Source organism: Rhinolophus hipposideros (genome assembly GCF_964194185.1).
Source record: "Rhinolophus hipposideros genome assembly, chromosome: 5".
Taxonomy (NCBI): domain Eukaryota; kingdom Metazoa; phylum Chordata; class Mammalia; order Chiroptera; family Rhinolophidae; genus Rhinolophus; species Rhinolophus hipposideros.
In genome coordinates, this window is record NC_138051.1 from 28,826,157 (window position 1) to 28,851,005 (window position 24,849).

The 24,849-nt window shown below is 48.2% G+C and overlaps 2 protein-coding genes across 9 annotated transcripts; one reads left to right on the forward strand and one right to left on the reverse strand.

Annotated features, from left to right (window-relative positions):
• The first annotated feature begins 4 nt into the window (after positions 1-4).
• On the forward strand, positions 5-19,312 carry RBM23 (RNA binding motif protein 23). Of its 8 annotated transcripts, none has more exons than XM_081050220.1 (14): positions 5-181; positions 3,580-3,655; positions 4,226-4,332; positions 4,816-4,863; positions 4,996-5,157; positions 5,402-5,455; positions 5,606-5,723; positions 5,820-5,972; positions 6,057-6,194; positions 6,588-6,653; positions 8,390-8,585; positions 8,673-8,792; positions 8,884-8,968; positions 9,051-10,055. In XM_081050220.1, the coding sequence occupies exons 2-14, from the start codon at positions 3,590-3,592 to the stop codon at positions 9,052-9,054; spliced, it is 1,317 nt and encodes a 438-aa protein (XP_080906346.1). In that variant the 5' UTR covers positions 5-181; positions 3,580-3,589; the 3' UTR covers positions 9,055-10,055. The 8 variants fall into 8 exon arrangements, with proteins under 8 accessions (XP_080906346.1, XP_080906341.1, XP_080906340.1 ...); XM_081050215.1 differs by lacking the exon at positions 9,051-10,055 and adding an exon at positions 18,050-19,312 and having other exon boundaries at positions 10-181; XM_081050214.1 differs by lacking the exons at positions 5-181; positions 9,051-10,055 and adding exons at positions 882-1,025; positions 18,050-19,312.
• REM2 (RRAD and GEM like GTPase 2) lies at positions 18,836-24,377 on the reverse strand. The gene is made up of 5 exons (XM_081050225.1): positions 22,998-24,377; positions 21,439-21,780; positions 21,133-21,206; positions 20,242-20,449; positions 18,836-19,906 (listed from the first exon to the last, which is right to left on the reverse strand). Exons 1-5 carry the CDS (start codon positions 23,086-23,088, stop codon positions 19,611-19,613), a joined length of 1,011 nt encoding a protein of 336 aa, XP_080906351.1. The 5' UTR covers positions 23,089-24,377; the 3' UTR covers positions 18,836-19,610.
• Between the last annotated feature and the right edge of the window lie 472 nt (positions 24,378-24,849).

Consider the following 24,849-nt stretch of genomic DNA (forward strand, 5'->3'; position numbering starts at 1 on the left):
GCGCAGATTGGGGAAAGTTCTGGAAGACAGCGGAGCTGCCGCCATTTTGGGGGAAGAGGAGCAGCTCCGGTTGCAGTGTTGCTTTAACTGCCAAGTCTCTGAAAGTCAGTCGTGCTTCGCGCCCTCCAGCGCCCAAAGGAACGGAGAAAACCGGGACCCCCCCTGCGGGGACCCGGAACTGGTGAGAAACCCCTAACCCCGTCCCCCACGCAACGTCACCTATGCGTGACGTTGCCGCACGGCGCTTCCCATGACGTCACAGGCAGAAAATGGCGTCAAGAGCAGAAGCAGACAAACTTTTAAATTAAAATTTTTTGTTTACTTTGATTTAGAAATGTGCGTTACCTAAATGTAGCCCACGGGCGGGATTTTAGGGATCGTCACCCACGTGGCTGTATCCTTTACCGATGAAGACGCTGTTTGAAGGGTCCCAGCGACTTGAATCCTTTTCCAAATCCCGCAGCCTTGTTTAGGGTCACCCACACCCGGGAGGGAGCATCGACCCACTGCGGCCCGAGAGAATCGGGTTTCGGCCCCTAGGGCCACCATTCAGAGAGAGATGAGGGAAGTGAGATTTCTTCCTCAGTATTCGGAAGACTAGTTTCACTATGTTGGCCTCTATGGGCTTTTCCCGCTTTCCTTTTGTGACACTTTCCGTGGTGAATGAGGATAGTGAGGCCACATAAGAGGTTTTAGCATTGGGACACTGGCCCTCGCAGAGATGGTGCCCATCGGTTACTTATAGGACCACTTTTTAAAGCATATCTTTCGCTTGTTGCACACAACATGGGGAATGTTTTTATCTTTCTCATTGTTCCTGTTCTTAATCAAGCTGCCTTCAGTTTGGAGATATTTGTACCCAGCTCAGTGACCGGACCCAGGAGATGGCGCTACCATCACCCCTGGGACTCCAGCGCTTGATGAATTCTGTCTTGATCTGGGCTGATAGTGGTTCTTCATCCTCCTTTGCCCCTGCAGCAGTGGGGCCTAAGTGCTGGCTTAGGTCTTGGCTGTACTATGACAAGGTCCAGGCGCTGCCATGATTGTGGATCCCTAATGCAGTTTTTGCAGCAGGGATGGAAGACAGCTGTGTAGTGTCTTAATGGTTGCGATCGAATGCAGCCTGACCCATAAGTTGGGACGTGGAGAGTGTTTGAAAACTACCAGTCTGAAAATGCAGTGTTTGAGACTTGCTGCTTTCAGGACATTTAGAAAGCTACACTAAACCCAGTGAGACTGCAAGTTTCAAAATGTGCTCATGTATATGTCTGTGCTTAAATCAGTTCGTTTCTGAGTCTGATTAAACACTTTACTCCATACATGGGAGGTTCACTTGTTAAGTGAAATATTTTGTGTCTGTGTTTTAAGTTACCCCTACCCTGTACTTACCAAAGAACAATTCTTGAAATCTGGAGCGTTTCATTTAGGGAGGAAGAGGCAGATTGTAAAAAATAAACAGGAACTTAGAAAATTTGCATAAACTTGGCAGCCAAAATGACTGAAAGGAACAGTTTGAAGATGAGAAGTTTTTCTTTTTAGAACCTTTTTTCCATAATAGGATAAATAGCATGTGTTACAATGAGCCTGGCTTCTGATATTTTGAAAGGTATAGTGTACATGTCTCATATTTAGAAGCCACACAATAAAGTGTGGCTAATGGGACTGATTCTTTTGATAAACCTATTAGAATATTGATTTTTCCAAATGAGTATATTTGAAGATGGGCATCTTGATGTGCTGTGTATTTTTCTTTTTTAAGTTTTCTTTAAGGTTAAGTTATAAACTATAAGAGAGGTAAGCTGATATAATGAATGGTACATTAGGCTAGAGTCGGAAGACTACTCAAGAGTCAGCTCCTCCATTTGAACTTGACTTCAGCAGCTCACAATGTTTTTCATCTGTGCGTGGATCTGATATCTGGCCATAGCATATATTACCTTTGATTACTAAATAAATGTAAGGTGTTACTATAAGAGATTGAGTTTACTGGATTTTAGACATATCTGTTTGATTTTGGTTTGATTTCCATTTTAAGCTTTAGATTTATTTCCAAGTAATTTTTATCATTTTGCTGTTTCCAAGAGTCTTATTTCTGTCACATGTCTAGCAATATTAGGTACTATAAATGGTAAGATTAATGATTACTCTCATTTGTATATTTTGTATTTTTAATATAATTTTTATATTCATATTATTAAATCATCAGATAGGCTGTGGATTCTGAGGGCAACAAGGACAGCATTATTGGGTGATGCTTTAGCTGCTTTAAAAGGGACAAAGCTCTTGTGGATATGGAAAGTCTGATTATGATTTGCCTTCTAGCATAGAAATTCTTCAGATTACCTGGGGATTTTGGACAGCTTTATTAAGGTATAACTGACATAAAATTGTACACATTAAAATGTACAATTTGAGGTGGCGGGTTAGCTAAGTTGGTTAGAGCACGGTGCTAATAACACCAAGGTTGCCAGTTTGAACCCCGCATGGGCCACTGTGAGTTGCGCCCTCCTTAAAAAAAAAGAAAAAGTACAATTTAGTAAGTTTTGATATGTATAACACCCATGAATGGTTTCATGAAACCATCACTCCCGAAAGTTTGCTGTTCCCTTTTGTAATCCTTTTCTCCTAGGCCCTTTTCACCTATTCCTAGGCAACCACTGATGTGCTTTCTGTCCCTACAGGTTAGTTTGCATTTTCTAGAATTTAAAATGCATAAATGGAATCATAGAGTATGTACTCTTTTTTTGTTTGTGTGTCTGATTTCTTTCACTCAGTCTAAGTATTTTGAGATTCATCTATGTTGTGTACATCAATAATTTCAGACCAGTAATTTTTGAGTAATTTATCCTGTTGATTTTGTTTGGTATTTTCTGTTTTTCTTGTTTGACAGCCCGTGTGGTGGACATACTTGGGAAAGACGATTGCTAGGTGTGAAAGCTTGGGGGAGGCGAGAAGTCTCACCCTGCCTGGCTAGACAGAAAGGCTTCAAAGTGGGATTGGTTAAGCCTGTCTTAAATCATAATCAGAGTTACCTAAACTCTAATTGGTATTGTATGGAAAATGCTTAATGAGTCCCCTAATTGGTGTTTGGGTGGGGGATGTGGGGAAGAGCTTAGGGCAAATCTACATTATTCTGGTGTTGCTTTTTCTTGCTCCTCATGTTTTCAGTCTTGTATCTTTACCTTTTTATTGGAAATATGTGCCTATTTCTATGATTTTAGTTTAAAACAGGTATTCAGAATTTTGAACAGTAGAATGGAGGCCATAATAAAGTGAATGGTAATTTTGAGTACCAACATTTTCTCTTCACAGGACAGGGTCTGTATTGTATTTTGTCTCTTCTTAGATACTCAGTTTTCTTCTAGACCCTTGACCTATTCTAAGCCACTAAGCAGAACTAGTTCAAATCTGTAAGGTGAAAAAATAAACCTAGGGTAAGCAACAGCTGTTAAGATTCCTTTTGAGTTCATGAAACAGAACTACATTATGAAGTCTTTCTTGGTGGGGAAGGAAGATAGGGTGCTGCAAGAGAAGGAAGAATACAAATGAGGTTCTTATCAATTGATGTTCTCTTCTCAGATCTGCTACAATGGCATCTGATGACTTTGATATAGTGATCGAGGCCATGCTGGAGGCTCCCTACAAAAAAGAAGAGGTAACATTCCCACCTTACTGCTGGAATCGGGTTAGAAAAAGCATTTGTGGATCATAGGTTTCAACATTTTGTGAATCCTCTTTTCCTTCTTATTTGTTATGTACAATGGCTATTCATAAAAGATAGTCTTTTAGTAAGCTGTGCTACAGACCTCCACTCAAGGGCCATGCTTTCAGAGAGGGCCCCCAAAACTGGGAGGGGGCGCGCCACATAATGTGGGAACGAATACTTTGCTCATAGCCCCCAAAAACACACTAGAAAATCACTATACCTCAAACCTAACTGATTTCTCACTTTCCTGGGAAATAGATATCAGTGTAACAGATGTTGGGTAGCTAAAGTTTTGACATCAAAATCTATCACTCTGATCTCTTCTTTTTGGGTAGTTTCTTCCATTTCTCTCTTATTTCCTTTGTTAGGAGATCCCAGGTGCTCAAAAATTGACTAGATAATTGAGAGCCTGGATTTCATGAGCTTTTTTCTTTGTCCACTTTTGTTCTTTCTGTGTCCAATGGGATCTTTGTGTTTGCCACCTTGAACCCTGTGACATTTTCCTGGTGAACCCCTTAGGATGAGCAGCAAAGCAAAGAGGTTAAAAAAGACGGCCCTGGAAACACCACCCCCAGCACTGGCAACAGTGGCAGTGGGAGCAGCAGCACCAGTGGGGAGGCAAGCAAGTGAGTGTGGCGTGAGGAAATGGGTTGGCAACTTGGGAAGGGAAATAACTATGTCCATTGGAGAAACAGCCAGAACAGGGAGGTAGTGGCTTCTAAGACTGCTGACTTTTAGTAATGGCTCCACTGGGTCATGGGAATAATGGTGACTTGGTTTAATGATGATGTACTCTGAGCTTTGCAGTGTAAATTTGTGGATCAGTCCCAGCATTGATATAGTTCATTTGAGGAAAATAGCAAGCGGACCCCAGATTGGGAAACGCCAGCTTTTGCTTGGCTTTAGGGAAAACATGGCCGCTTCAGATGCCCAACACTGTCCAGGGCTGTGTGTAACTTAGTTTTTTGCGATTGCTATGAACTAGATCATCTTCTGGGCTTTGGTCCTTTATTGCTTTCTGTTTCACCCTGGCTATACTGTCATTCCTTTTACTTGGGAGAGATCGTGAAACCTTTGCAATAATAAGAATTTATACTCTTCTTTTACAGGAAGAAGAGGAGTCGGAGCCATAGTAAAAGCAGGGATAGAAAGCGCAGGTCAGTCATTCTGGGGCTGTTGGGTTTTGGGAATTGCTATAAATGGAAAGATACCAGGGAAAGCTATACATTAAAGGCCAGAAGAAGTTGGTTGGCTCTTTGACCAACTAAATAATTTTTTACCACCCGTAGTCGTAGTCGGGACCGGGATCGGCATAGGCGGAGAAACAGTCGAGATCGGCAGCGTCGTCACCGCAGCCGTAGCTGGGATCGTCGACATAGTAGTGAGTCCCGAAGTCGAGACAGGCGGCGTGAGGATCGTGTTCGCTACAGGAGTCCACCACTTGCCACTGGGTATCACCTTTTGCTAATAAGATCACCTTCGTATTGTGATCTGGGTAAAACATGCACTGTCGTCCCTGCCTGAGGGTGCTTATAACCTGTGATAGGCAGGAGACCCAGCACTAGAAAAATGGTAGTAAGAATTCACATGTGAGACGAGGTGCTGGCATCTGGTTTTCTCGTGATGAAAGACCCAGCATTGGACCAATGCAAATAAAGTTGGGTGACATGATTTTCACTTTTCTCTATTCTGTAGGCGTAGGTATGGACACAGTAAGAGTCCTCACTTCAGAGAGAAGAGCCCAGTCAGGTGAGTTGATAATGAGTACTTTTTTGGGATTGTGAGGTATGAAAAGCTCTTTGAGCCAAACTATAAGAATGTGTAGTAGTTGAGGGTAGCTAAGAACGATGACCAAGTACTGATTAGGGGGGTGGTCTCATAATTGTACTCATTCTTTAGGGAGCCAATTGATAATCTGAGTCCCGAGGAGCGTGATGCCCGAACAGTTTTCTGTATGCAGTTAGCTGCCCGCATTCGGCCTCGAGACCTGGAGGACTTTTTCTCTGCTATTGGCAAGGTAACCTTCCCCCCCGCTAAGTTTTCATCTGAGTAGACTCTCTTCTACCCATCCCACTTTATGCCCAACTCAGGATTTGCTTTTTGCTCTGCATAGGTGCGTGATGTACGTATCATCTCAGACCGGAACTCACGTCGTTCTAAGGGGATTGCCTACGTGGAATTCTGTGAAATCCAGTCTGTGCCCCTGGCCATTGGGCTGACTGGGCAGCGGCTGCTGGGCGTGCCTATCATTGTACAGGCCTCACAGGTGAGTAGGCTGGGAAACTGACATGAGAAGAGGAGGTTGAAGGTAGGAAGTGTTGGACCTGCCCAGCGTTTTCTCCTTCCCCAGGCTGAGAAAAACCGACTGGCAGCTATGGCCAACAACCTGCAGAAGGGCAGTGGTGGACCAATGCGCCTCTATGTGGGCTCTCTGCACTTCAATATCACTGAGGACATGCTCCGGGGCATCTTTGAGCCCTTTGGCAAAGTGAGTAGAAAGTGAGGGAAACCTCTTAAAGGAATTGGAAAAAGTAGGGAGGGTGGGTGTTCCTCTTCGTGCTGTTTGATTACGATTAACCCACTGAATACATTGTAATGGGCATATGGGTCCATGCTGGGAAATGTAGGCTCCATCTCTGTATTCAGACTGCCCACTAGACAAATGAGTCAGGCAACATGAAATCAAATAATGGGGTTCAGATTAAGTAAAATTAGTCAGAAAAGGTATTTTGGAAAGGGATGGCTTTTGTCTCTTAAAAAAAGGTTTGGAGAGAGAGAATTGATGGCTAGAAAGTTGGAGGTATTTAGATCAATCTGAGTAGGAAAGATCAAAGGTGTGGATTAGCCAAAAGATTATTGATAATTTTTCCCCGTTCTGCAGATTGATAATATTGTCCTGATGAAGGATTCAGATACAGGCCGCTCTAAAGGTTATGGTTTCATTACGGTGAGTCTCTAGTCTTTAACCTGTTTATTTTAATTTGAGTTTCTCCACTTGTCTGCTTTTGCAGCTTAGCTTCATCCTTCTTTAGGAGCTATCTAAATGACCCATACATCTTGGTGCCTGGAGGTTGGACTAGCCCTCTTGCCCCTTGAGATGAGTGCATTGTGTGAGATCTTGGCTTTGCTTCTGTACTGTGTCAGTGTCCAGGAGTCCGGCCAGCTTTCCTGGTGCTGCAGCTTGCACTTTGGGTAATAGTAGTGGTTCTAGGCTGCAGCTAAAAGACATGAGGGAGGTTAGGTGTGGGCTTTTATAGACATGCTTCATAGAATTGGTATATTTTCACTATGGATGGGAATAGGAAATTACATACTACTTCCCTCTGGTGCTATCCTGTTTGAAGCAGTTTTTCCATCGAGAAGTATCTTTATATTTAAATACTACTACCGTGTTTTCCCGAAAATAAGACGTAGCAGGCCAATCAGCTCTAATGCGTCTTTTGGAGCAAAAATTAATATAAGATCCAGTCTTATTTTACTATAACATAAGACCAGGTCTTGTATAATATAATACAAGACCAAGTTTTATATTAGTTTTTGCTCCAAAAGACGCATTAGAACTGATCATCCGACTAGGTCTTATTTTTGGGGAAACACGGTATAGGGCGAATAGTGAGGCCACCAATAGTGGGAAAGCCTCACCTTTGCCTGACGCTCCAAAAAAATTGTTTCCAGTTCCCATGACTGGTTCTTCCAGCCCCATGTGACTCCATTCCAGGCTGAGGACTGTCTGCCAGCCACAAAGTCTGATAGAAGCTGATATTTTCTGGGCACAATCCAGGCACCATACACCCCCACAGTTGCCTGCAGGGCAGAGGGGAGGTAGGTTGTATTCATCCAGGGCAATTGCTCACCTCAGAAGTATCCAGTAAAGGCAGGCCACCTACACCACCTGTCTAGAAACTGTCAGTAGCGCATGCCAGGCCCTAGGGCCGGTAATACCAGAGTAAACAAAGCCAGCTGTGGTGTTGCTGGTGGCAAGTACCTTTTCTAGTTCCCTTGTGACTCAGATGCGGAAAGGCTTCTTTGCAGCCTTTTTGCCCTTGTATTGCTGCCTTTTAGGTCAACACCCTTGCCACTTGAACAGCAGACTGGGAATCTTCTTTATGCCAGGCTTCTGCTGGTGTTACTGATGAAAGGGACGAGAGAGTAGAGGCGCTCTGGTTAGCAGGTCACTGAGTCAGCAGCACTGCAGTGGAGCTGGGCGTGCGGGGGTGGGGGTGGGCGGGGTGTAGTCTTCCTCTCAGCACCAGGATGTGTTCCTTCCTAAGGCTGGGCTCTGGAGGTCTAGATTCCTGTTCTTAACTGAGAACTGAAACTTACTGGTCCTAAGGGCTGAAATAAAGACCAGGAGCCTTGGCTCTCTGCCTGTCTTATTTCCGTTTTATATGCCCACTTGTGAAACAACCTGTCAGGCTCAGCTCCCTACACCTGAGACTTTTTGCATTGTTAGGTTTTTAGTGGAGCTGGAAGACTGGAAAGTAATTGCTATTGAGTTGGTGGGAAAAGGTCCTTTTCAGAGAATAATTTTAGGGGTCTTAGGGCACATTCCCTGGAAAAGAAAAGTTTGTACCACAGTGAACATGCAGTTTTCCTGGGATAGTAGGACTAGGAGCGTTAGGAAGGTTTTGAGAGCATGTCTGTGGCCAAGAGGTGACTGATAACGGCCTGGGTTTCTTGTAGTTCTCTGAGTCTGAGTGTGCCCGGCGGGCCCTGGAACAATTGAATGGCTTTGAGCTTGCTGGTCGGCCTATGAGGGTTGGCCATGTGACTGAGCGACTGGATGGTGGCACAGATATTACTTTTCCTGATGGAGACCAGGAGCTGGAGCTGGGATCAGCAGGTGGACGTTTGCAGCTCATGGCCAAATTGGCAGAAGGTAGAGTTTCTCTGCAGAGTGAAGAACATGGGGTTGAATTGTAGATCAAGGGTTGGAACTGAACCCCACTGTTTCTTTCCCTTTTAGGCTCTGGAATCCAGCTGCCAAGCACAGCTGCTGCTGCTGCCGCCGCCGCCGCCCAAGCTGCTGCCTTGCAGCTGAATGGAGCAGTCCCCTTAGGGGCCCTGAACCCAGCAGCTCTGACTGGTAGACTTGGATTTGGGAAAGGGAGAGAATGGTAGGGGCTTGGGAAGAAGGAATGCTCTGTGCTCACTAACTTGGCCTCTCTCTGTTCCAGCTCTGAGTCCAGCCCTGAATCTCGCCTCTCAGGCACTCGCCTCCCAGTGCTTCCAGCTTTCCAGCCTCTTTACCCCTCAGACCATGTGAGTCTCGGGACCTAGCTCATTTTAGTCTCTGGTTATTTTCTTTCTTTTGGTTTCCGTTTACCTCTTCTCCTTGCCCCAGGTAAATCAGTGGCACAATACACTGCCTCCTTGTGCCTCTGGGTCCTACCACTCCCTCTCCACATTTACCCTCCTACGGCCTCTTCTCTCCATTTTGTGGACCAAGCCATCCTGAGGGCGTGGACATTGACTCTGGGGGAATTGGGGCCACCCTTAGACACCAAGAAGCGCTCCTGCCCCACTGGAAATGGACTCTGCTGAGCAACTGCTAGTCAAAGAGAGCAAGAGTTACTGAACACCTATTTCTCCATGTATATTGTCTCCTGGGATGATCTTCATTGCCTTTCCAACCACCTCTTAGTGATTCCTCGATTCCTCCTCTGTTGGAAAGGCCATAGGGCATTAACTGAAGGAACTAACTTCTCTCCTTTTCCTATACCTTTACCCTGCAATTTTGTCAAGGAAAACCCTTAGGCCCTCTGGTCCAAGAGGACTTGGGAGTTGTGGGGTGAACCTTAAAGGTGCTGGCTTGCTGCTGAAGGGCCCTGGAAGATAGCAGGAGCATGTACGTGCATTGTGAAGCCTGCCTTAGACCTCAGGCTGGGGCCAGAACTACTATGGGCGCAGCCTTTTGCTGGGAGCTAGGAGAATGATCAGTCCTACCAGGCATTTTGGATGTCATAAGGGCATTCAGGAGTTTAGCAAAAGATGGGTGTACCTTTCCAGTGTCTCCCATCTTCCTTTATATAGTTAGTTGTCCTTCCTCCCAGGTCCTTCCTTTGGTCCAGGGAGGGAGGGTGTGCCTCTACTGTGGGCTGAACCGCAGCGTTAAAGCCGCTCCTGTCCCCTACCTGGGCACGTGTGAGCACTTCTCACTGGATTTGATACCCTTGTGTCTGTGTACATAAACATATATATATGTATATACATAAACTTTGTACGAGAGGCAAGCCCTGCTGGTGTGGCGGCTGCTACCCATATGTGTGTGGTCTCACTTGTGTCTGAGTTAACTTCTTGTGAGCCAAAACCATGAATGGCTTTAGGAATATAAAACATTTGTGATGCCATTGCGTTTTCTTTTTTTTCTTTTAATTTTATCTAACCTTCTTTAGAAAGGCATATGGACAAAAGGCGCATACCTGGGCGGAGTTCTCCATTTGTATCTGCATTATGCTCTTGGCCCAGGTCTCCTCCGTCTGTGTTCATCTTGACGATCTCCCAAACTCCCTGCCCACTGGACAGGCTTCCAGGTTCTTTCACTCTGCCTAAGGACAGATATTGTCATTCCACCAGGTGGCAGTGTGACAGTACCACTTTCTGCACCTTCCTCTAGGGGTGTTTCGCGATCTTGAGGAACTTAAGTGCCAGAGAAGCCTCCCAAGCTCCCCGTTCTTGCCATTGGCCTCCATGTACCACCTTTATCCCTCTTCATAGTAGAAATCCCAGTCCAGTATCTGAAGGGGTTTGGGCATCAGACATCAGGACTCCCCGGGCCTTAAGTCTCCTGTAGTTCCTCTCCCAGTTACCTCACCTTTTTCTGTATAGCTCTGCCTGGGACCAGTGAGTTCCAGGGAGCTGAGTCTTCCAGGAATGGCCCAGCCAAAGGGGAGGCACACCTTCCTCTGCCTGCTTTTGTGAGGCTTATAACCAGGGACCCTGCCAGAACCTGCCTCACCAGCTAGGAATCCGCCTAGAGGAGGAGGTCTGAGGTTCTGGGGCAGAGCTCTGTGGGGCTCCTCCATTCTTTACTGGTCTCTATGGCAACAAAATGTTAAGACTTTATTGTCATGCTAAAAATATGGATAATTGCTGTTAGGTTTTAATTTGTCAGCTCTCAGACTTCTAAAGCACAGTGATGGGCTTTTGGTGATGTTAGCTTCTGGGGTTGCTTTTAACACTGAAGTACTTAGTACATGAAGCCTGTTTGGCATAAAAGTCCACTGGGACTCAGACCTAGCTCTTGATTCTTCTACTAGGCTGCTGCAGTCTCACTAGCTACTGTTTCCTTTGCTGCCACCCCCACCCCTTCTGTATCCTAGTTTGATCTCGACCTGGAGGAAGGGAAGGAGAATGCATTATTTTTAGGAACAGTTGGCGACGGCTCAGTCCCCCTATAGGTATTGATTTGGCTGCTAATGCATCCTGAGAAGCACAGTGTGGATTATATTTGTTAGTCATCCTGAAGCTATGGACCAGGCAGGCCTCCTCATGGCAGTCTTGAACTCCTCCAAACTATGAATACCCACAGGCCTTGCCTCCCTGCCCTCCTCAGTGGGCCCCCATGTCTGTTTGGTCTCCTTATGTTCCCATAGGTACCTGCTTTGGGCTTCCTGCACTTTGTTCCTCCCACCTCGCTTATTCTTTGCCCGCTGGTCTTAGTTCCTCATACATCGTCTTGCTGGGAGAGAGAGAATGTGGAAGTGAAGAAATACCTGAGACAGCTTCTCTAGCCTTAATCCATGTACTGTGACTGTGTAGCCGGTGTCTGTGTATGACTCAGTGCCATCTTGTTACTCATCCCTCTATTGGGGGTGGTTGGCGTGAAGGGGGCAGTAAATAGCCTCAGGGCCCAGCCTAAAGTAAAAGAAACTTCCCGCAAACTCTCCTGCCTGAGCATGGTGGTGACGGTTGGGGTAGAGATGAGACTGACCCAGTCCTTTCCCAGCATAGTTAACATTTCTCCACTAGTCCTCAATTCTAAATGGGATTTTCACCTGACTTGGCATATAGCCTATGCTTCTGTCTTCTCTAGGGCAGTGGCATTTCCTCCCTGTTCTTTAAACTACTGTGTTCTTGACATTGGGATTCAGGAAGTAATACTTGAACAGTTAGAAGAGTATCCTGGCCATCCTGGAACCATGGTCCAATTTGTTGGTAACCTTGCAGAGAAGGCCCTGGCACTGGTAAACACTGCTGTGACTTGAAGCCTTGATTGGCCACGTTTTGGCACTATGCCAACATTGAGCTGCCAATGTTTTTCCAAGTCCTGCTGAGATCCCTATACCTATTGGGAGTTTGAAAAAAATAGTACTCAAACTGGTAGCTTCAAACAGCTCACAGTAAGGCAGCTCTGTTGAATGGTTTGGTGGCCCCTGAGATGTGGATGTGGCTTTATGTGGGTGAGATCATAGGCAAGCATGGCATCGTCCGCTGTAATGTTTGAAGACCAATCTTTAACATCTGTTTCTTTGAGTTTATTAATTGAATGTTCTTGGACCATGTGTGATCAGACTCGTATTTGAGTAAGTCAAAATCAATATTTTCTCTATTAAAAAAAAAAAAAAGAAACTATCCTGGCTCCAAAAAGTAAGGTGGTAGGAGGTGGTGTACTTTTAGGCAGGATTTGTTGGGGGGTTGGCACTGTCCTAATCACTTTATATGTATTGAATGAATCATTTAACTCTTCAGGGACCCTCTGAGGTAGATTCTTTTTTATTATCTTTACTTTGTAAATGAAGAAACTGACACCCAAAGAGGTTAAGTAACTTGCCTCAGTTTATAGTTAGCAAGTTTGGGATTCCAATCCAAGCATCTAGCCTCAGATCCCTGCATCTCAAGCCTAACCTGCCTCTCCACTACTGTGGAAGCCAAAGCCTCGGAGACATGGAAAAGTGTCACTTGTTCTGTCTCTATACCCAGGGCTCTCAGTATATTCAGAATTTTTCCACTTTCATGTCTGCTCATCTTCTCTCTTCTTGTCCCTCTTCTGCTGGTCAAAATCTAGCCCTTTAAGACCGTAGCTTTCCTAGTTGAAGTTGACTTCCCTTTTTAGTATTCTTTGCCCTCTTACAGGTCTTACTCTGCCTTTACTTATAGTTCTTTATAAATTCTATTACCAGATAGTTAGAGCCTGATAAGGCCAGTCATGGATGTGTCCTTTTCATTATTGCTTTGCTTTGCACATATTACATATCTGTTGAATTCATTCCCTCTCTGTTCAAGTCGAAGCCAGGCTTTCCAAAGGTTGTCCCTTCTAGCCTGCCTTCCCTGGCAGCTTCATCCATTCTTCCTCACCCCTTCAAGAGAGGAGATAGTTTTACTCTTTTTAGTGTTACCATGGTAGCCTGTGATGCTTTCTGTCTAAAATGCTGCTTGCCATCTACCAGAGTGATGTTTTCCATGGCAACCAGGTGAAGTCAATAGTCATGAGCTGGATGCAGGAAAAGAATTCTGGTCTGAGAAGCTGTGTGCCTGAATCTTCTGGCTTCAAACATCCTTCTTCTCCCTCCTAACTTTTGCATCGTATATCCAGAGCTGATTGGCTCTCAAAGTATGCTCTTGGTTGAGAGAGCTCTGTGTGAGGTGAGGCAGACCAGCCAACTTAGATCATGTGGGAAGGTGGAGGCAAGGAAAGAGCTGATCAAAGATCACTTAAAAAAGTTGGATGAGTTCTGTTAGCTGCCCCAGATGATCTGCTCTCAAGAGCCCTTAAGGAGTTGGCTGGAGTTACTGGAGAGCCATTAAGCAGCAGTTATTTTTGAGGGCAATGGGGTAGATGGATGAGGTGCCTGAAGACTGGAAAGAGGCCAGTTGGTGCTGAATCACAGAGGAGGAAACAATGACCTTGGAAATCAGAGACTTGTCAAACTCTGTCAGTATTCCAGAAAGGATGGGAGCTTCAATTAGCTTTCAAGCATCATGAAGCCTACTTGTTTACATGAGTGGTGCTGAGAATTAGCCTCCTTCTCCCAGTTCCTGGGCCATCCAAGCCAGGGAACCTCAACCCTGTAGCAGAATAGTCCCACTTGGGAGCAGCGCTGCATGATTCAGATCTCTCTTCTGTCTCAAACTGGCTGAGTAAGCTTGCGTGCTACTCCACCTCTCTAACTCAGACTCCTGATCTGCAAGAAGGAAATAATGGTAGTGCCTGTCTCAGGGATGTGAGGATTAAATGATCCCTGTAGAGGGCTCAGAACTTGTCCCGACTACTGCCGTCATTATGCCCATTTCTCGGGATGCCTACACACTTGACTTTCTACCTGACCTCATTCTCCTCCCCAACTTCAGAGAACGCTCAAGATTTACAGGGGGAAAAGTGAGGGTGGGACAATGATGAAAATAAACCTTCATTGTTCCTGGGCTAAAGGCCCAGGCTCACAAGATCCTGGGTCATATACAACCAGCCTAGCTTTCAGGAAAACAAATCCTACTGCCCAGTCTCTTTTAATGCCTGAAACTGTAATCAGATTACAACCAGATGGCTTTGAAGATCCAGGTGAGTCCCCAGGGAACTTCAGGATACCGGGTGCCCTTTGCTTTTTCAGGCTGGGGCAAAGCCCAGAGCACCTCTGTTAGACCACTTTGCTTGGTGTCCCTCCTAACGTCCCCCAAGCGTTCCTATAGCACCTGCCACTGTTGGTCTCCTACTTTGGCAATTTCATTTCAGAATAAGTATTTTAAATCATCACAGGTTCTCTGCCTTAAGACAAGTTATATTAGGTTGGTGCAAAAGTAATTGCGCTGGTGCAAAAGCATTTTTAACCTTTTAAACTGCAATTACTTTTGCACCAACCTAATAATTTGAACAAAAAGTGGAAAACTGCAGTATAATACCATCACTTAGGCTTCAGTTGCCTATCTTCCCCCCAATCCTCCCCAAAAAACAAATCCAATAATGGGTCACCTGTGAGTCCCGTGGGAGGGCATGTTGGACCTTGCAGACCACAACTTAAATTTGTATTTCCAAAGGGGTACTGTTTTGAGAGGTTAGCAAGCTGCCTGAGTGTCAATAAGGGACCAGGACACAGGTTGCAAAACAACATGGCTTCCACTAATTTGTATAACGCTTGACAAATTACAAAGATATTTGCATTTTTGTTTAGTCCTCATAACTATCCTGAAGGTAGCTGTTAATCTTCATTGTATAGTTGGGAGAGCTGAGGTTCAGAACGGCAGAGAGGTTAAGACTGACTTCTCTCCGTCGACCTCCACCCAGGAAGCAGTAGTGGCCTGAGTGCTGACCAAAACGCCTGCAAGGCCCCATTGAGTTTGTACTCATATCTTGAGTTTATAAGGCCACCAAGCTGTGGAGGCATGGCATCAAGATTCAGATGGATGAAAAGGGACCGTGAGCCACCAGGACGATAAAAGACTAAAGCAGGATGCTCTTGTCTGGTTTCCGGGCCCCTTGACAACTTGGCAGTGCCATCCACCCAAATGTTGCTGCCTTCTGACAGGGAGGGTCTTGACCTCGTCATGGGGCGCGCTGCCCACCATTTCTCCTGTGCATTTGCTCATGTAGTTTCTTTCCTCCATCTATATATAGCATACATGTATGCTTCAAGCTCTGGTTCCTAAAGTATGTCTTGTAAATTTTGTTTCTTCCATTCTTAGACATTTTTTAAGGACATGATGTCACCACAGTAAGATAGTCAGATTGTGGTATTGTTTGCTGCTGTTTTGGGCATGGTCATGCTGTCACCACCTTGTCCCATCTCTCCAAGTCAGTTGTAAGCTACATGAGGGCAGGGATAATGTTTTATCTGTACAAGTATTTGTTTTCCTCAGCCCAGTGACTGGCATATTGCAGTATGTGAGGAAAACAAGCACTTGTAGACTAAAGATAAAAATGTCCAGGAAAAATGTACTTAGACTGCTGTGGGTTGGAACTATGTTAAATAAAAAGATGTACATATGTGTGGACTTTCTGGGAGTGAGGGTTGAACCCAGGAGGCTTATGAAATTGTCCTTCCATGACTGGCAGTCTTTCAGAGACGACAGCCTCTGGTCCTGTCTCTGTAGGGAAGGTTAGATGCAGCAGGGCCTGATGGCCCAACTGTAAGCAGAGGCCCAGAGCAGAGGAATACCTTCCAAGATTGGGGGCTGGCATCACCTCCGGCCCCTCGGGAGGGCACAGTCTATGCTCTTGACCAATGAGGAGGCCTTATGAGCCAGAGGGAGTGGAGGTATTGGGCTGGCAGTGGTTAGGCTGGTAAGAGCAACAAACCCCAAGACAAAACTGCAGTGGTTAAGAGGAATACAAGAGCAAAGGAGACCTTACCTGGCACATGTAACTCAGGCCCCAGGGCCCTTTACTGTCTCTCACACCAGCCCAGATCAGTGGCCTGGCTGTAGTTTGCCCTGATCAAAGGGAGGGAGAAAAATGGCCTGGCTCTCAAAGAAGACCCCATCTCTCCCAAGTCTGGCGGGAGCCTGGCTTCAGTTTCCTTCTGTTCTGAGCTCTTCCCTGTAGGCGTCTGGAGGGAACACACAGATGGGTCGGCTGATGGGACTGGCTGAGTTGGGGGAAGGGACGTCTATGGTGTGTATGGCTCCCCTCATGGGGGAGGTCCTGCCATCATCAGACTTCTGCCACATGAAAAGCACTGGGCCTTCTTGTCTCTAACCCTCCCCTCTTGCCACCTTTGACGTTTGGTGGTACTCTTCCTCTAGAAAAGACCTTCCCTCGGCAGTAAGGAGCCTCTACTTTCTCAGTCCTAGTTCTTCCACTGCCCCTGTGGCAGCCGCATCTCCACCTTCTTCACTTGCTTCTCCTCAGGACTGTCTTTGGTCCCTCCTCTTTCTTTGGAGTACCACGGCTTTGTTTTGTTTAAAATTATTTAGTTTTTGAACAGGTAAAATACGCCATAGTTAAGTAGAAAAGGGGTGTACAATGAGAAGTAAACCTCCCACACTTGCCCTTCCCCCACCCAGTTTCCCTTCCCAGCAGCCATCAGTGCCAACCTGATTTGTAATTTGTTTGGTCACAGACTCCTTTGGAAATCTGATAAAATTTGTGACCTTTATTCTCAGGCCAATGCATGACTGCACAAAGACATCAGATTGTACCACTTCACAAGAATCACAGACCCCTAAAGCCCATGTGTGGTTTGAGGCTAAGAATCCCAGCCTGTATTGCACCCTCTCCCTTAGTATCTCCCTTAGTGTAATTTGTAAGTCCCTGTGCAAAATAAAAATGCAGGTTTCCTTGTTTCAAGAATTTCAAAACCGCGACAGCAGAGCATTAAGCATAGGGCCCTGTGTAACTGCACAGTCCACACGTCCATAAAGCCAGTCCGCAGCTCACCCTCGCCTCTAGCTCTACTTCTTCTCATATCTCTGTGTCTTGCCCCAGCTTGTTCTGAATTTCAGACCCAGCTGTCCAGGAAACTCCTGAAACTCTTCAGATGTTCTCCCATCTCAAACTCAGAATCTCTAAAGCAGAGCCATTTACCTTCTTCCACTCCCTGCCCCCTAACAACCTGTGACTCCTCCCACTCTTTAGACCCAGCCACTCAGTTGCCAGATGCCCTCGATTCTGACTCCCAGACCCAGGCTGCGTCTCCCTTCCCACTGCCATCTCTCTCAGGATGGTCCTTCATTGCTCTCCATGCATATTACTGTGATTGGCCCCTCCACTCAGCTCCGCAGGGCTCGCCTCCTGCGCACGTCTCCCAGCCTCCTCTTCGCATCCTGATCATGTCATTTACACAAGCCAAGACCTTCAGTGACTCACTGCCTTCAGAGTTGGGCACTGATTCCTCCGTCATTGTTGAAGGTTCTTTGCAGTAGGCCTTCAAACCTTTTCCATGCTTGTCTCTTACCCCTCCTCTTCATGTCCCGGAGGTTTCAACCCAACTGTAGAACCATCTGGTCTCTTCATGGGCCCAGTGTGTTTTCCTGCATTTTAAGTTTGAATTGCCTCTGTGCATGGTCTCCAAAGATGAGAGCTGGCTCATTCCACTGTAGCCGTGTGATTTCTCTGGCCCTTTCACCACAGCTACTGCCCATATTCCTGCTCATGGTGTCGCCTGCATTTCTACTGTCCCTTTTCCTCTTACCCCCATCCTTACTGGAAGGGGAACCTCAGATGCAAAGGTGGATAAAATCACCATTAAGTAGCAAGCAGACGTAAGTGGAATCCCAGCTCTGCTTGCTTATTAACCTCTCAGACAAGTTACTTAAACTTTGTTTCTTCCAGAGTTAAAAAAGAAAAAAAAAAGGTATTAACACCTTATATAGTCATTAAAGTATTAACAGATAAAGTGAATGAAGTCCTAGGGGTGGTGTCAGAGTTCATATTATCTCATGCTGGGCTGGTCTCCCTTGGCTCCTCCTCAGCTACAAGGACTCAGAGGACATCTCATCCCTCTTTCCATCAAGTTCCGGGAACCTGAGTGGGGTGAGATGGAGGCCTGGCCCTTGTGTGCTCAGGTAACTATTGTATGTCGAAGTGTGAGGGGAGCTGATGTCTGTTCCCTTTGTTCATAGTCGTGGCTCAGGCAGCAGCAGGCGTGGGAGTCACTAGGGAAGGCACTGACAGCTTCAGTTCTCACATGGGCTTTGCAGGTGACAGCTGGGGTGGTGGGGCCCTGCCAAGGGAGGTGCAGGCTGACCCCATCATGCCCCAGCTGGTGGGCCTCCTTCGTGGATGTGGGCTTCAACTCGAACCAGCCCAGGTCATAGCTGAGTAAAGCGCCTGAAACTAAATGTAGCCTCTTGCATGCTGCTTGCTGGGTACGGTAGGGTAAGGAGATGGGGCTTAGAGTCCGGGGACTTGGGACCAGTGTTACTAAGTTACTAGTAGGCTGATGCAAAAGTAATTGCGGTTTTTGCAATTATTTTTAACCTTTTAAACCACAATCACTTTTGCACTAACATAATAAATTACTTCTAGAGGGTCCCTGCTTCTGCCCAGGCCTGTTTTCTCGTCTGCAAAGGCAGAAGTTGGACCCAATAATCTGAGGGCCCGTGGCTGCTGACTACACCAGGACTCAGTCAGTTCTGGAGCCTCCCTAGAGGTTTAAGTTCCTTGTTCCTCTGGGCCTGAATTTTCTTGTATGTAACAGGGTTTCCTACATCTATCCCTTCTGTGGGGGTGTTGAGAACGGAGAGTCAAAGTGAATAAGTGCAGTAGAAAAATTCTTTATTGAAAAGGGCAGGGTGGCCCCTAGCTAGGGCCTCCTGGGCCCTGGCTAAAGGAGGGTTACTACCCGCTCAGCTCCTCACGCTGGCATCTGAAGGCAAAAGTCTGTCCACACCTTACCTTTAATAGCCTTAAAGGGGAAGTGCCGTGGTATAACGATAAATCATAGAATCAATTCTCAAGAATTGCACTTCCAGTCTCTTGCCTTTAAGAACTTCTTAAAGGCAAAGTGGACAAGTGCAGCAGATAAGTGCCAGAACATTTTAGGAAGTCTCCAAGAAGGGTCTCCGTGTCTTTACCTTTAAGAATCTCTTAAAGGTGAGGCATATTCGCGCAGAGTACAAAGGTGGAAAACCCTGTAAAGGAGTCTACAAAGCACTTTTTCAGTTCTCGTTTTTTAGGGTCTCTTTACAGGAGAGGTGGTCAAGCGCGAAGTAATAAAAAACAAAATACCTTGCAGAACGATTTTCCTTCCTGCCTGCCGGAACCCGCCCCTCCCACCGGCCGCGGCGAGCCCACCCTTGGGTCTGCATCCTGCCTCCTAGGCGCCCTGGGGTCGGGGGTTATACAGGGAACGCGTGGAGGCGCGGGTGTGGGGTGACCGCCGCGGTCGCAAAAGGGCGTCCTGGGAGTTTTTGGTTTCCTAGACGGTCTTCACGAAGGAAGCCGGACGGGGACGGGGCGGGGCTAAGGGGGCGGGCGGAGAGAGTGGCGATTGGTGACCATGGCGACCACGGTGACCATGGCGACCGTGGCTCAGAGCACGGAGAGGTCATGACACGACCTGGAGCGCTGCTTGAAGAACTTGGCGTTGCGTGGCACCAGGTTAGCAAGGAAACGCTTGGCCTTCTTGGTGAGGCTCTCCCGGCGTGCGGGTGGCGCGGGGCCCTCCGGGCCGCCCCATTCTGACAGCTGGCCCCCCGCGCGGCTCCGGCCCCGCCGCAGCCTGATCTGGCGCACCGTGCCCTCGAACAGCTCCTGCGTGTTGTGGTGCAGTGCAGCCGACGTCTCGATGTGCTTGCAGCTCAGTGTCCCTGCCAGGTGGCGGCCCTCTGCGGAAAGGGAGCGTTCAGGCTCCCGCAGGGCTGCACTGGGCCGGGGGCTAGGGTGAACCGGTGAGGTTGGAGTGCAGTGGAAAGGGATTGGGGCAAGTAGGGGAACAAGGCAGGGATCGTGTGGAGGGAGGGTTGGGAGAAAGGGGCCTTGGAGAGGAGGTGAGGGGAAGTGAAGAGATGGGATTCTCAAGGTCTTAGGAAGTGGCATTGAGAGTCTGCCCTTGCAATTAAGTTTGTGCACCTGAGGGTAAAAAGGCTTTATGCAAAAGAGGTGACATGGAAAGGACAGGATCCCCGAGACTGCAAGTGTGGATGAGGTTCAGGATACTTACCCTCTAGTGAGACCTCCCGGGAGCGGGCCAGGTCACTCTTGTTTCCAACAAGGATGACAGGCAGGTCATGGTGGGGCCTCCCAGCCCGGAGCCGGAGTAGGGTTTCTGGAACTTTGGAGAAACTTCGTCTGTCCGTGACTGAGAAGACGATGAGAAAGGCATCCCCGGTCTGAAGGCAGTGGTCCCGCAGCCACCCCCCTGCATCCCCCTGCAGATGGGAGAGAGTCATGAAATGTCAGGGCTGGAGGTATGAGAGAACCTGTCCAGCACCTGCGTCTCAAGCATGAGGATCAGAATGTGAAGGAGAAGCCACTGCTCAGAACAGCAGAGCTAGCTAATGACAGAATCTCCATACCCAGGGTGTGTTTGTGAAGCAGGGACAAGTTAGTAACATGAGCTACACAGGGAGAATTGGAGACAGGATCCTAGAGTAGGGCAGCCCATCCTACTTTCTGATGCTTAAACTCTTAATTAGGAAATGAATGCTACTCAAGTATATGTAATCTGGTCTCTCATTTCTACATAGTAACCACTTAAGCCCACATGTTCACAAATCTTCAGTTTTTTCCTGTCTCTAATATTCCAGAGCCCTGAGCTTTTGTCCTGTCCAGACTCTTCCAGGCTGAAAAATGTATGGATAGGGTCAATTTCAGCCTGACTTGTGGCTACAGGGTTTGTCAAATTCAGATCCTAACTTTCCTCTGGTTTAGACAGACAGACAGACAGCAGCTCTCAATGCAATGATACCACACTGGTGTGGCCGTTGCTCCCTGAGATGATACTACATGGTGAAACCAGCGCCTGCAATCTCACCAGCCTTCAGCCAGACTTTGTCCATCCCCAGCCCTCCCAGGATTCATCCCGTGCTTGCAGCCACATCTCAGTTCTCACCTGTTCCCAGATGTCATAAACAACTAGAGTCACTTCCTCTTTATCCACAATGATGCGTCTCTCATAGGTGTCTTCTGTCGGGAAATAAGGACAAGAAATAGAGTCCATTAGGAGGCTCCTAACACTTGTGAGGCCTGGTAACTAGGGATGCCTCTGATCCCAGCGCTGGGTCCCCCCTGTCCAGGGAGGTTGCCACAGAAAGCACTGGAGAAACATCTCTTAGGTTCTGGCCTCCAGCGGCTGCTCATGTCTTGAGTTCTTCCATCCCTGACTAGGGCTCAACCTCTGCAGGGATCCCCCAAATACCTGGGTTCTCTGGCTCATGAGCACTGTCTCCCTGGAGACCACCGAAAGTGCCTGCCAGGGTGCTTTTGCCCACGCCGCTCTCCCCCACCAGCATGACCTTAAAGATGCCATCATTTTTGGTGGAGGCTGCCTCCCCTGAGCCCAAGGAGTCAGAGGAGCCAGAGGATAAGGCTTGAGGTGGCCAGTCAAGTTCATCCACAGCCTGGGCCCGCCGCAGCTGATGCTTGTAGGGGACAGGCATACTGCCTCTTCGTCTGGGGGCCCCTGGGGCGGGGGGTGGCCCGCCCCGGTCCAACCCTGCCAACAGTTTCTCTGGCTTCTTCAGCAGTGTGGCATCGGCTTCTGGGAAGCAAAGAGAAGGAAGCTATGAGTGGGGGGTGCCTACGCACCTGCAGAGGGCTCAATCCTGGCGGCTCCACTTTCGGAGGCCTAGTCAATGAGCATGACCCGGAAGAAGCTGAGACTCTTTCAGCTGGCCTCCGATACTGAAACTCCCCCAGAAGCCTGCATTGGTTGGGCTCCAAGGAGATGACCTGATGGCTTGCCCAAAGTGGTTCCAGCCACAACCTGTTCAAAACATGCCCCATGCAGGGGAAGCACCTGTGTGCAGTTTCACACCCACTCACACTTCACACTGACACATAGGCACCCCCCCAGACTAGGCCTGTGGCCCAGGGGCTGCTGTTCTTTCCACCAGGAGACTCTGTCCCTCCTGCTTCCTGTACTGGCAAACCCTAGCTTATTGGAAGCTGAAACTGCTGCCCAGGTCCTGGGGGGCGGGTAGTGGTAGTCAAAACTTTGTGGGGAACCTCTTCCTAGGGAAGGGCCTCTGCTCTTTGAGATGTGTGTGTTCAGTCTCCGTGGGTGTGTGCGTGAGAGGGACTGCCTCTTCCTGTGGCCCTGTAGGTGAGCACCCCCCAGTGCATGGCGTGTGTGAGAATCCTTTATCCCAGTGAGTCTTAGGGAATAGTGTGTTCACAGCGAGGTGGAGGGGGGGAGGGAGAGGGCGACGGCGAGAGAGCAAGAGATCGAGAGATGGGGCCGTGAGAGGGAGAGTGACAATGCACGGGGCAGGGTAAGTGCAGGAGGAAGGACAGACACAACAAAGGGGGATAGAGAGAGGCTGGAAATAGCCCAGGATCAATACTTGGCCGGCAGCCAGGGCCTCCAGGAGCCAGAAGAAATCCTTACAACAGGTCCCCAGGGCAGCCCTCCCGCCCATGAGTCCCAGGCTTATGGGCTACCCCTTCCCTTTTTCCCTTCCCTCCTGCCTGTCCCAGCCTCTTGGGAATGAGGTTGACCTAGGGGGCCAAGCAGCAGTTTCCCCAGAGAAGCCCTGGGAGTAATGGGGGAGGGGGCGTTTAGCTGCCCGCCCCCGCGTGCCCCCCCCAGTCCAGCCCAGTCCCAGTGTGAGCGGTAGGTTTCCCCACTTCCCGACTTGCTCTTCCCTCCTTGCGGTTTGGGTTCAAGCTCCTTTAACCCCTAGTTCTGACCTCCCCACCAGAGCTTCAGCTCCCACCCCCATGGTTTCAGCCCAAACCTGCCCAGCTCAGTCTCACCTGGTGTGGGCGTCCCTGGGGGGGAGGCCTGGCGGCTGCCGGAGGGGCAGAGTGCGGTGGTTTCCGTGTCGGCGTCCATGTCCGTGTGCATCGGCGTGCCTGTGGGGGTGCAGCCCGCCACTCGCAGCACCGCTCCCTCACTCAGCAGCACTGTCAGCTTTTCCCTTTAAATACCATCCCCGACAAGCCCCCCCAGACACCTGGGGAAATCGTCCCGCCCCCTGATGAGGTCACACATGCTAATGAGCAGTGATGTCAGCGGGATTCCCTCTTTTCTGCCCCCGGCCCGCATCGCTTCCCTCTGGGAGCACACACTGCGGAGTCTGGTGAAGACAGGAACAGAACAAAGTCTGAGAGCAGAAGAGACGCGGGTTCAGAGAAGTAGGGCGAGGGGTTGGTGGGAAAGGGAGCTGAGGGCTACAGGAGGCAGGGAGCCAGGGACCAGGAGGTCTTGCTCCAGGATCCAGGACTATACCTCATTTGTTTCTGTTATCGACCCCCAGCCCCGTGGGTGGGTGCTCTATGGCTGAATGGAGGGGCTGGAGGCAGAAACCAAAAGACATGCAGGGACGGGGGCAGCCTCCCTGGCCCCATGCTTCCCTGCCATTCTCTCCTTCCCCCAATCAGCCCTCCCTTCTGGGCTAAGACCCAGGAAAGTAACCATTTCCTAGCTTGGCCCCTAGACAGATGGCTGCTTTGTTTGGGCAGCTTCATTTGTTCACTAGGTTAAGGTGGGTGCGAACAGCTGTGGGGACTTCCTCTGTCTCCCCCTCCCTGCCAGGCCCACCAACCTAGCGTTAATCAGAGCAGGAAAAAAGGGAGACAAGCCCTCTAGACTTTCCCAGCCCAAAGGTGCGAGTGGGGAGTGCCAGCCCACCCCACCACCTGTAGCACTCTGGGGCACCGTGAGGCCTTCAGGTCTACACAAGGCAGACACACAGGTCCACCTCTTTGTGTAAAGCCAGGATGGCATGTTTCCTTTACTGCTTCTTTTCTGCCCGAGTCCCTTTCCCTTCAGGCTTCCACTTGTCTTCCTTCCTGACACCTGCAAGCACCTGCATTCCAATTTCCTGGCCCTTTCTGACCTGACTTTTGCCAGGTGATGCACTAAGTACCTTCCTACATTATCTCTTTTCATCCTCATGACTCTAAGGCTCATAGTAGTAGGTTGGCCTGTCCACAAATCAATTGTCCATCTGGAATGTGGGGACACCAGGATTCCCACCCAGTTCTTTCCATTGCCAGAGATTGTTTTTCATCTCTAGCCGTATGCTGCCTTCCTTAATATTCCTATTGTCTCCTATTATTGGGAACAATCCTTATTGCAATCTTCAGTGGACTTTTCCCATCGAAGAGGCAAATGGTAATCTTGGGACTAACATGCAGTGATAGTTCCCTTATCTGGAGGTCAACTGCAGGGCAACGTTGTGGGGTCTAGAGGGAGCAGAAAGGAGTCCTGAACAGCTATAATACGCATGTGTTTTACTCATTGGATGGACTCTCCAGTCCTCAATCACAGCCTACTTATCCTTACTTTATTCACAATTTTAAAGTGTCCATGTGTGTTCTGTACTCAAAGGTCAGAAGCATAGCAGAGCAGCAAGTGACCCGATGGCCTGGAAGGGAGAGAAGCAAAACTACAAAACACTTTTAAAGCAGTAATAAGCATCTAAATAGTAGTCTGAAGTCATTTGGCATAAACAGCCCCCTGATACTGTTACAGGTTCTGAAAACATTGCTGCAGAGGAGCCATTGGTTTTTATGAATGATTCCTCAGCTACCCCTCAAAATTTGTATTATATTGCAGATGTGCTTAAGATGAATGTAATGTTCTAGAATGATTTCCTTCCAA

Excerpts from the sequence above, each read along its gene's own strand:
- REM2 (XM_081050225.1), bottom strand. The coding sequence starts at position 23,088 with ATGCACACGGACATGGACGCCGACACGGAAACCACCGCACTCTGCCCC. Across the intron at positions 21,207-21,438 it reads TCATGAGCCAGAGAACCCAG|AAGACACCTATGAGAGACGC; the intron begins GTATTTGGGGGA and ends ATTTCCCGACAG. Across the intron at positions 19,907-20,241 it reads CCGGGAGGTCTCACTAGAGG|AGGGCCGCCACCTGGCAGGG; the intron begins GTAAGTATCCTG and ends CCCTTTCCGCAG.
- RBM23 (XM_081050214.1), top strand. Across the intron at positions 4,864-4,995 it reads AGCAGGGATAGAAAGCGCAG|TCGTAGTCGGGACCGGGATC; the intron begins GTCAGTCATTCT and ends TACCACCCGTAG. Across the intron at positions 6,195-6,587 it reads TCTTTGAGCCCTTTGGCAAA|ATTGATAATATTGTCCTGAT; the intron begins GTGAGTAGAAAG and ends CCCGTTCTGCAG.